Source organism: Lepisma saccharinum, chromosome 10 (assembly GCF_977018435.1).
Source record: "Lepisma saccharinum chromosome 10, izLepSacc3.1, whole genome shotgun sequence".
Lineage (NCBI taxonomy): Eukaryota > Metazoa > Arthropoda > Insecta > Zygentoma > Lepismatidae > Lepisma > Lepisma saccharinum.
Genome location: NC_139238.1, coordinates 3430424 through 3442119, shown reverse-complemented (window position 1 = coordinate 3442119; position 11696 = coordinate 3430424). Strand labels below are relative to the sequence as shown.

The 11696-nt window shown below is 40.5% G+C and overlaps 1 protein-coding gene across 1 annotated transcript; it reads right to left on the bottom strand.

The window, feature by feature from the left end:
* Nucleotides 1-1573: 1573 nt before the first annotated feature.
* Nucleotides 1574-2038, bottom strand: LOC145994458 (uncharacterized). Its single transcript, XM_083130594.1, has one exon. The coding sequence runs from the start codon at nt 2036-2038 to the stop codon at nt 1574-1576; it is 465 nt and encodes a 154-aa protein (XP_082986720.1).
* Nucleotides 2039-11696: the final 9658 nt, after the last annotated feature.

Below are 11696 nucleotides of genomic sequence, written 5' to 3'. Positions count from 1 at the left end.
CGAAGGCGTTCGCAATTGCCTCGTCATCGTCTAGTGTAGTGTCATTGTATTTGAGGGGCATGGAGGTATTATTCCTCCCTTTATTTTGGACGAAGGACCAAAAGTGTCTAAAATCGAGTTTTATATAATTTTCTGTTTCTGCTATGTAATTCCTGTAAGCTTTTTCAATTTGCCGTTTGGTTATTTTGCGGAGAGTTTCAAACTGTGCACGATGAAAGTTGGTATTAGCAATTCCACGTTTCCATTTCTTATGGTGGTGGGATTTGCTTTTAATGTTTTTAATTATGCCACTGGTGAACCAACTAGGATATCGTGATGTTATGGATTTCTTTCTGTACGGGAAGGTGATTTCGAAAACTTTATCAAGATTTTCGTAAAAGATATCAAGCGCGTCATTTACATTCTTTTGATTGGATATTTCTTCCCAGTTGATGGTAGCAATTTCACGGTACATTACTTCTAAGTTTGCTTTTTGGAAATTACGCATGCTAATTGTTCTCTCTTTATTTGCTTTAACATGTTTCGAAACAAAGAATTCGATGCAAAGTTGGGGGTGATGTTCATCCTCCGGTACTAACGTTTCAGTTTCTTTACAGACCGACACGTTTTGGATGTTAGTCAGAACTAAGTCTAGTGTTTTGTTGTTGGTGTTTAACACATTATTTACACTACTTAAATTGTAGTAAGACATAAAGTTGGAGAGAGTTTTAGATTTTTGCGAGCCTTTGCTGAAATCATAATTAGAACCTGTTACTTCCGGCAAGTTAAAATCACCTACGAGGAGTATGCGTGAACTGGGAAGACATACAGAATAAATCGCTTCATAAAACGCTTCATAAATTGAAATAGTACACAAGGGTGGGAAATATACTATGCATATATACAGAGACATAATATCGTTAATTACAGTTTTTTCGAGGACACATTCAATTGGTAGGTCAGCTAATTCTATGGTGGTTGATCTGTATTTGTTTTGTATTCCTAAAATAACCCCCCCTCCATCCTTTTTTCCCAAGGTTTTCATTTTCCGGTCACATCTAGTTACGCCATATCTGTCATCAAACAGTTCACTGTCCCTGATGCCAGGTACCAGCCAGCTTTCGACTACAGCCACTGCAGCATAGTCGTTGGCAAAAACGCTTTGAGAGAAAGTCCTGCTTTTCGTACGGAGTCCTCGGGTATTTTGAAATGCTAGAATAAATAATGCTTTACTCACCGTCTCTTTCCCTTTTTCTGGGGATGACCGTTGACTGCCTGTCCATCATTGGGTGGAATGACCTCTCTCCCTATTGTTGTTCCTTACCCTCGGGTCCCGACGGGAAGAGAGGGTGGATGCGGATGGCGAACGTTGCTTCGGTCCCTGCTCTCCTGCTGCTCCAGCTGCCGTCGCGGCCTCCGACGGAGGCGCGGAAGGGGTAGGTGGAATTCCTTTGTCACGTTGACGAGAGACAGGTACTTCGTCCGGTTGCATACTCTCCAGGTCGCCGAGTGTGTAACGCCTCCCGTCGATGAACAGATACCGAAACTGCAGGTATGCATACTTTCCTTGATTCCTGGCCTCGATCATGTGGTACTAGAGCTTCTTCCGTTCTTCTCGAACCTTTGCACAGTAGTCCTGCTCCAAATACACACGGCTTCCTTTCAGTTCTTTGCTGTTGCGTAACACTTCTTCTTTCTTTTTGTCAGACAGAAATTTGCATATCACAGGTCTGTTCTTGTTTCCTTGCTTTTTCCCGAGACGATGCACACGATCGAGATCGAGCTCACCGAGGGACACTTTGAGCTTTCCTTCGATCAGTTCCCGGATTTTTACCTCGGTCGTGGCATACGATTCGCGATCTTCTTCCTCGATGCCATGAAACACGACATTTTGCCTTCTCGACCTGTTCTCTTGGTCCTCAACACGCCATTCTAAAAACTTACAGTATCCCTGTAAGTCACTCACTTCGTCTGCCAACTTATCCATATCCTGTTCCATGCTTGTGACTCTGTCCACCAGCTTGGTGACCGTATCTTTCATTTCCTTGATTTCATTCATAATAGCCTCGTTCGAACTTTGGAGAGACTTGAGGATATCACGGATTTCACTTAACTCGCTTCTGTCTACTTTCGGGGGACCGGGGTTTAGCTCGACGCCGCCAACAATTAATATCGTCAGTAACACCAAGCCGTAAGCTTGATAACATTTCGACCATTTAACACTGTCACTGGAGGATTCTTGTCGTGTCTTGAGGTGTTGTTCCAGTATTTGATTGACCAGGAAGTGTTCCAGTGCTCGATTTACCAGGAAGTGTTACAGTGTTCGATTTATCAGGAAGTGTTACAGTGTTCGATTTATCAGGAAGTGTTACAGTGTTTGATTTACCAGGAAGTGTTTCAGTGTTCGATTTATCAGGAAGTGCTCCGGTGTTCGATTTATCAGGAAGTGTTCCGGTGTTCGATTTACCAGGAAGTGTTCGAGTTTGAATCTCTCCAGAAGTGTTGTGTAAGATTTACACGCAAGTCAAGGTGGATTGATTTAAATGAAGTGATTTTTTTAAAAGAAAATCACTGATTTAAATCAATTTAAGGAAATTATTGAGAGAATAATGTGCATAAGGGTTTTGTAGATATCAGAATCACTTTTAGTGAAAGTACATTAATCTCGTAATCATTTAATGGTGTTTAATTTATTTATTTATTTACTTATTTATTAATAGGCTCTAAGAAATTACACATAATATATGTACTGATGGGGTGAAGTTTATACGAAAGGAAATGTCACATGTAGACTGTAAACGCTCTTAAATCTCTCTTGATTTAAAATTCAATAATTTTTAAGGACAAAAAGAGTAAGCAATTTGTGTAGAGTAATATACAAAATACTAATCATGTTAAATAGTAAATAGTAAATATTTTCATTATCATAAACATGGCAGTATTTTCCAAACTATCATTAAGAAAATTGCAAAAATTCAGCTATAAACACTATGAAGAATATTTAAAGTTACAATTATAGAGTACATCCAGAATGTTTTCTTTTCACTGGAAGAAAAGTTACTGAAATTATGTCAGTTTCATAAACTCAATAAACACTTCCATAGGAGGTTCATATGTACAGTATCATTAACAGGAAAATGTATATTTGCATATAATTTATTATTTGCTTTAATCCAACTGTTCAAATATTATACAGGGCCGTTTACTAGAAAAATCATTTCTATAAAAAACATATATCTATATGTATGGTGCAAAAAAAACATACAAGCAATTTAAGTGTGTTTATTTTTTTAAAAAAATCGGTTTAAATAGAAAAATCGTCAAAAATTATTTTGTAAATAAAAATCATGATTTTTTACCCACCCTGCGGGAAGTGTCCAGAAGTGTTGGAGTGTTGGACGTCTCTAGGCATGTCGAGTGTGAGATTCGAACAGCAGTGTCTACAATTAATTTAACAATCGTCTTGTAGCTCTTCGAAATCACTGAAGAGAACTTTTATTCCCACAAGACAAAAGAAAATCATAATATATAGTCCAGTAGTCTCTCAGTCATAATTGACACTGTGCAAACACATCATTCTGACGCTAAAGAGGCTGAAATAATAATAATTGCATTGATATATTTTGACATAAACATATATGAAACTCTTGCATAAAATCATCAACGGCAAAATTAAAATCTAATTCCTACTCGACCAACTTCATCCGCGAACCCCCACACGGCCAACCCGCGATGTAAAGCTCTTTCACATTCCCGCTACAAGGCTCTCCCTCCGACAGCGGTCTCTTTACTATAGGCTCCCCCACTTATACCGGGTGGCCAGAATTAAAGTTCCCCAACTCAGAGCCCTGTGTAGCCTGTTTGAGGCATCGTAGAACTCTGAAATTTGGTGAATTCACTATGCAGACCATGGGGAAGAGGATGGCGATAAAAATAGTTAAATTTTCCGACACCAGGTTGAAATGTGGCGCTGTACTTCCATGATTGGTTGTACAAAGTATCACGTTAAGTGATTTACCTGAGTTCTTAATAGAAAGACATTTGTTAGTAGCTGGAAGTTGCGAGAAAATAATCTCTCGTCTATTGCAAGATTGCAAGGTAAAGGCAAATCCATAACCAATTCGAACAGTTTACGTCATTATTACAACCCATCATGTAAGTACAGCGCCACATTTAAACCTGGTGGCGGAAAATTGAACTATTTTGTTTTTTATCGCCCTTCTTCTCCCCATGGTCCGCATAGTGCATTCACCAAAATTGCAGAATTCTACGATGCCTCAAACAGGCTACAGAGGGCTCTGAGTTGGGTAACTTTAATTCTGGCCACCCGGTGTAATATCCTGCCTGTAAATATTGATACCTTGTCAGAACACAGTTTCCGACAATCGCTAAGAATGTACGTGTAAGTTTTTTCCTCTGCGATCTTGTTTTGTCTTGTTTTCTTGTTGCACAGTTCCAGTATAATATGGTATTTCAGTGCTGTATCTGAAACTTTAAGTAAATAGATAAATAAATATTAATATCCTTTTTAAAGACATTACCACCACTCGAAGATAATACTTGCACACAATCCTACATTACAGCAGGAAAGGAAAAGACACATCATCTCAAATTTTCCCAAGATTACAATCACCCGAGAAAACTGAAGAGCAAGAATCTTATCCCAGGCAAAATTGCTTTCCCATCGCTTCTTTACGGCGACTCCCGCGCTCAACATTCGAAGGTATGACGACTTTAATTGCATTTCCGAGAGCGTCTTCCCGTTTTCTCACATCCGTAATCCAGCATCCCACGGAGATGATCTTCATCTCGAGTGTGGGAACGGGATGGAAATTTATCTCGGCTGTTCCGGAGGCGAGCATCACCTGTTTATGGCTTGAATCGGGACCTCACGTAGAGACGACCGCTGTTCGGTGACCATCTGCGCGCGAACGTTCGCATGAATAATGCAATTCTTTACCAGCGACAATCTTTATAAGAAACTGTCTAATGTTCTAGATGTGCCGTAAAGCAAAAGGCATATACGTGGTTATGTGTGTACAATAGGTGTAATTTTCATAGTACTTATGGATAATTTCCGAATAGAATTTCCTCTCGTTATAAAGTAAAGTAACACCAACGGCGCGGATAACTAAAGATGCTCTTGTCTAAATACAGGGTGGTCCAAAAGTGCGGAACGGACCGAATAAAACCGAAATACATGCGGTTATTTAAATTTTATATGTGTACATGTAGTTTGGGGATGGGGGGAAAACCTACCGAACCGCTTTTAAAATATAGTCGCCATCTTGAAAGTCGCCATCTTGGATCGAGATCACTTATTTTAAATGGGAACCTAGGCATGTGACACATGAAATTACACTGGAAAAAGCTCACAAACACGATGGTAGCATTCATTTTTGCAAGGGATTAATAACAATATTTTGCAAATATAACATATTGTTTATCAAGACCAATTTAGCACAGTAGTTGTCACGTTGAATTGAATGTTTTAAGTCGGGTTAATCTGGACTGGATCTACATTTCAAAGTTGGATCTGAACCACTGTGCAACCACGGTAGGGAACTCTGTACCCCTTAATTACAAGGCGGCCCGCCCTGAGTACAATGCTTGCTTGATTGATTTGGTTGATTTCACTTCGCTTTTCTATCACCTTTGGGTATTCGCGACGATAAGGATGAGTGATGTGATGAAATTAATGAAGGGACGCTCACAAAGAACACCCATGACCTGACCGGGATTCGAACCCGGGAACTCTAGCGTAGACCTCTGTGCTAATCACTTTTTGACTGTTTTTTTTTCTTTTAGCATTGTATTATTTTTCCCAACAAGGTTTTTCAACGTTAAACTCCGGGAAAATTATGAATGAGTATATAAAATAATGAAAGATTCTTCCCCAGTCTTCATTAAATGTGCATTATCCCTCGCCCTTTTATGAATAAATAAACACTGAGCATGTCTAGTAATTAGTGGGAGGATGTTGAAACCACGATCTCCGGTATTTAAATACCACCGTACTCTATTGTATTACCACGTGGTAACCTCGGGGACTAAGCGTGTTGAGTGCTAGATTCACAATGTCGACGACACGCGTTTTGGTTCGGATCCCGGCCAGAACATTGGATTTCTGATTTGTTTGTTCTTTCGGCCATTTCGCCTATTCATCATTTGTGCTCATACCGTGTTCCATATTCTGTTAATGCATTCTGAATTCTTATACACGTACACAAACCACTTCTTTCCCCTATTTATTTTTAAGATAAGGCGAAAGAAAGAACGAGTCACAGTTTAAAGGAGAGGAGTGTTTTGTTATTTAGCTTCGTTTATCTGCCATATTTGACCTATCGCAACGATGAGGATACGATGAAATAGTTGAAGGAACACAAAGCATACCCATGTCTAGGCCTCTAGGCCCAGATTGGAACCCGGGACCCCTGGCGTCGTAGCGCGCCATGCTAAACACTCCGCCACCCGCCACGGAGATCGGCAAGAAGGAGAGAGAAAAGAAAACTAAAAGAGAAAGGAAGAAAAAGGGAAAAGAGCAAAAAGTGGAGTGAAAGTCACGCACACCTTCCCTCTTCTTCATATAGACAGAGAAACAAAGAAATCTGACGATATAGAGTGAGATAAAAGGAGACGAATGGGAGAGAGGTTGCAGAAGAGATCGTAGGAATTAAAAACACAACTTAATTAACGTTCTCATTGTGTGCATATAGTCTTAGAACTATACTATACTAGTTCACTCTGCCATTATGTAATGTCAGTGTGATATGTATGAATAATGTGCAGGGCGCCATCTCTGAGTGACAATCGCCAACGTCTAAACAGAGAGAATGTGCTAGTAAATTTTGAGATTTCAGGTTTCTTATCTGTTTTCCTGCATATTTCTTCAGCTTGCACAAAATATAAAATGTGTGTACTGTTCAAATCCAATTTGTTACTTGTCTGGCAGTCTTTACTTTATCAACTCCTCCAGTTGGACTTGATGCAATTTTGTTTCATTCTAAACTTTGTGCATTCCTTCTGCAACATGAATCCTGTCGAGTGTGGGCATTTTCTATTTTTTGTACCTGATGCAGGGGCATGGACTGAGTAACTGTAAGGGAAGTGGCATCAATCATCACCCTTTTCAGGTGTGCTTTTGTGCCTTCTTAACAGCATAATACAGGGTGTTCCGTAAGTGTGAACGCACAGAAGTTTTCAACAGGATGGTGCCTCACAGCATTACGTGCTTACATTTCTTCTTCCATCCTCTCAGCTTCTCTTCATCTTTTGCTTTCTCTTCCATCCTCTACACTCTTCCATATATATCAGTTGTTCCTTACTTTATTTTCTCATTCTCTCCACTCTTATTTATCTACTCGTTGTTTCTCTACTTCTTCCTTCGACTCCGCTCCCTGTAATCTCCTGGTTGTTCTTATTACATTCTTCTTGCATCTTAAATACTCCTTTCCAATCTTCAAACCACAATGTGTTTCTTTAAGAAAATACTTGCTTTAATTGAATGCATGAATGAATATTTTTGTATGTATCGGCACATATGACCAATTTACTTTAATTGAAAATTCATCCATAATTGTCATTGTTATTCTTTTCAGAATTCACAAGTGAATGAGAATAAATACCCACAAATATTACTTTGACATAATTTCACAGTTCGATTTCTTCTGCCATGTTTGACATAAAAAGAATAATAATATTACAACAAACGCATACTACATCTTCCCAGGATTCGAGTCCAGTGTGTCTGACATCATATCACTCGTCCACTGAAGCCAGCTAATCTACCGATCAAATGTTGGTATAACAAAGCCACGGTATGCCAGATATACGAGTTCGAGTCTCGGTGAAGCCTGCAGTCTTCGCGACGTTCTGTGTAGGGTAGTCACTCTCAACCTTTGTGAGACCGCGGCCCGGAAAATTAGTTTTTTTTAAAAAAAAATTCGATGTTACGATCTTAACAACTGTGCTCGTAAATACCTATCTAGTGTTTTAACTTTTCACGTTAATGAATATGTACCCTTCAAATTTAGTATTATTAAATAAATTATGACGTAATCATATAGAGAGTATCAGTTCGATTATGTCTAAAGTGTAAATCACCAACCCTGAGACCGATTCGATGTATCACTGAACACGAAGACCTTCCCGCACGCATAGAACTCACCATGTTGAAAGTGGCACTACTTCCTTGCTGTTCACATGATTATTTTTAGAAAATAACCAATGTTATAAAATATGCACAAATCTCTAAGCTCATTGAAAGTTACAATGCATATTCCTACAAAATGTTCACACTTATCTTGCCTTGCCATGTCACCAAGTTATTTTACGAGGTGCACTATATTTGGCGGAACAAAAATCATTATTAGGATGCTTGTCAAAGTTTCCAACCACAATAGATTTACGAACTTTCTTTGTCTTGTTTTGATCATCATATATATATATTTATTGGACTTACAGCATTGCATATGGCTGTTTATGCCCATTATATATTTTATTTACATAAGATACAATTTACATAAAATCTACAAACAAATTTCAAATACACTCCTATCTATAACAAACCTTATAAATATACATTACCATGTTATATCATTTTGTCTAAAAAAATGCAAGATAGAAGCCAAATTTATGGGAAATGATTACTGGTGCAAAGAGTTAACCATAAAGGTGAAGCAATAAGTACAAAAGAAAGAGCATTAGGTTTCAAGTGAGATTTCATTTGCGGCAGCGTATCCCATACTACAAATTGGCCGTTGTTTTACCTTACGTGACGAATCCTGTAACATCGCTGGATTTTCGTGTAGATTGTTTTACTTCTATGAGTTTGCAATGCTTTCTGCATGCACGTGCTTTTGTTTACAGGTCTCAGAGTTGGTGATTTGAACTTTAGGCTAGTTGACAAATATAAAATTTGGTTTAAGTTAGTTAGCAACGAGTGGATAATAGAATCTTTTAGTTTACTGCGCCCAATATCATTAAATGAATTTGGTAAGTGCTGGTTTTCATTGGCATATTCCATTTCGGACACCGAAAAATTTCAATTAAAATATTTCAACTTCAATATTGAAGAGCGGAAAAGCTCTACTTTTCCACCTCTCCTCTCTGACCAACGACCAGACCATTCATCGGCAATGCTGCATTCCACAGAGAATAGGTTCATTCTTTTAGCTGCATACCGCTGCGTATGTGATCCTGGCCTCAGTCCCTCTGGGGACTTTTCATGGAAGATAGAGGCGTTAACATCTCGTTGAGGGGTCAGAAACAAAGGATGTTGAGAACAGTATAAAACGTCCTGAAAGGTAAAACTCTCCCCCAGTTGTTGGCAAGATTACATCTAGTAGAGCGAGTACGGAAACGTGGAAGTTCGAGGCGAAGTACAACTTAAGGCGCGAGACGATCCTCGAACTCAGGACTTTCCAACGATCTTCACCACGGTCGGGTCTAGGTAAGTGTGGAGAGAGTTTCGCTCTGGTATTCCTCTTCTTTCCTCTTCTCTACAGAATAGGCCAAATAAGTCATGAAATGAAAACCTCTCGCATTGCATAATTTGCTACGTCCCTTCTGACTCTGACGATCCCCAAGTTTATTAAACTGAGTCACACTTCAAGATATTTGTTAATGTAAATTTCTGGGCAAACTAATTGACCATTGTGCCCCTCCGTCAACCTCAAAATTGAGGCACGATGGGACACGCTCTCGGGTTAGATCATTCGATCGCTGACCGCCACTGTTGCGAATTTTCTGTTATCGCAGTCGAACTCGAAACCTGAACGAAAGGCCATCTTTCCAGTGGTTGCCTGCTTGGGCTGCCATTGGGTGTGAAATCAGCAAGGTTCCCAACCTTACACATTTTGATTCATTTGAAATTTGGCATACTGGAAGTGCCACCTGAGGTAGGAGAATATGCAAAGTTGCATATTTTGTATTTCAGAAATTACAGTGTTGCAAACTGTGCGATTTTGTTAATTTTTCCGTCTTGTTAACTATAAATTGCAATATTTTGGCACCCAGGGCACCTATAGAAGTGATTCAGGCGAGGTTGGAAAGACCCAGCAGGGCTCTTTCACAACAGAAGCCTATATCAGGGTAAAAAGGAAGGTGATGTACAGAAAATTCTTGTAGCCATTTTCTTAAAGAGAGGTCTTATTATTGACGCCAGGGCCCGGCAGTTGGGAAACACTGGTATAGGGTCAGTAGATTCAAGAGACTGTGCGAACAACAGAGGGGGGGGGGGGTGCTTCTCCGTGGGCTTCTGAGGAAAGGAGACCCGCATCGCCACTTCGTTAACCGCCGCTCTTTAGCAATGTGGAAGGCGAGAACTCGCTGGAGATGAGGGAGCGGTCAATCCTTTGAAGTGCCACACCGAGCAGGTTGCGAAATTTCCACCACCTTTCCGTCTAGTGGGGGAAGGTAAATGTCGGCCAGATTGAACATCGGTGACGAATGAGACAAGATATTACCCCGGAGTAGAAAGGATTACAAGAGCCTGCTCAAACACCGAGAGTAGTTTTATCCGCGGATTTCGTCCCCAGAAAAAACGTTGGAATGAAGAAGGATCATCGTTTACCTAGCGATGTTTGTTTGTTTAACCGGCGCAATCCGATTTCTCTTGAGAGTTAGGCTTCGAAATAATTGAGGAAAGGCAGCGATACGTGGTTTATAGAGGTTGGCGTGTTTGCTATACTCTGTCCCGAGGATCTGTGGAGCGAGCAGGGCGAAAACCAGTCTCTGCGCAAGTAGTGCGCGCACTGATTTGCTCCTCCAACTCGCCTTCTCCCCTTCTCTACCGTTATGCGTGAATTTGCTCCACAGATTCCCTATACAGACTGTAGAAGTCTCGGCAAATGAACGCATGAATGGGAAAATGCAGCTGTAGCTACAGCGCGCGGGCTTCTCCGTCCACTAGCTTTCTCTCCTTATCTGCTGTTATGCGTGGCGTTGTTCCAGAGATTCCCGAGACAGAATGTAGATAGCTCGATAAATGAACACGTGAGAGTGGAAGTGAGTGCATGGAGGCGAAAACGCGACTGCAGTTACCATTGTTTGCAGCAGCGCGCATTACTTTGCTCAACCATCTCGCTTTCTTGTGCGGTCTTGCTCTCCAGCCAATGCCGATGAACTTTTATAGAGCGTAATGGACATAAGGGCTAAGAATCACATTGCATCCACTTCCAGTCGAGATTTTACATTGACATACATACACACCAGAAGGCAGTATTAACAAACAGCACAATTTAGATAAGCGTGTGTGAGCCAAGCTACTCGGAAACGCACGGCGACTGCAATTCTGGGCCTCCCCGATGGCGTAGTGGTAACGATGCCTTCTTGTAATCAAGGGTTCATGGCGGAGTCACATGGTGGTTCCGATCCCACTTTAAACGGTCGGTCTAGTCCCGATTACCCTATAAGTGCATAAAGTGGACTTAAGACAAGAACTTAAACTCCTACCATAGTCTCGTGAATCTGGAGGAAGTCCGCGCGTAACGGTAGATAAGGGGAGAAAGCGAGTGGACGGAGCAAAGCAGTACACACACTTCCTCTCTCACGAGTTCATTGGTCGGTATCTCTCAAGCCACCACTTGTGCAGAAACTTGTTTTCGCACTACTTGCTCTAGAAATTCCAGGGACAAGTGTAACAGTCTATCTACTGAGACCATTATCTTGAATGACCTCAACTATCTTATCCTCTACAGCAACTTCTTGTGATTATA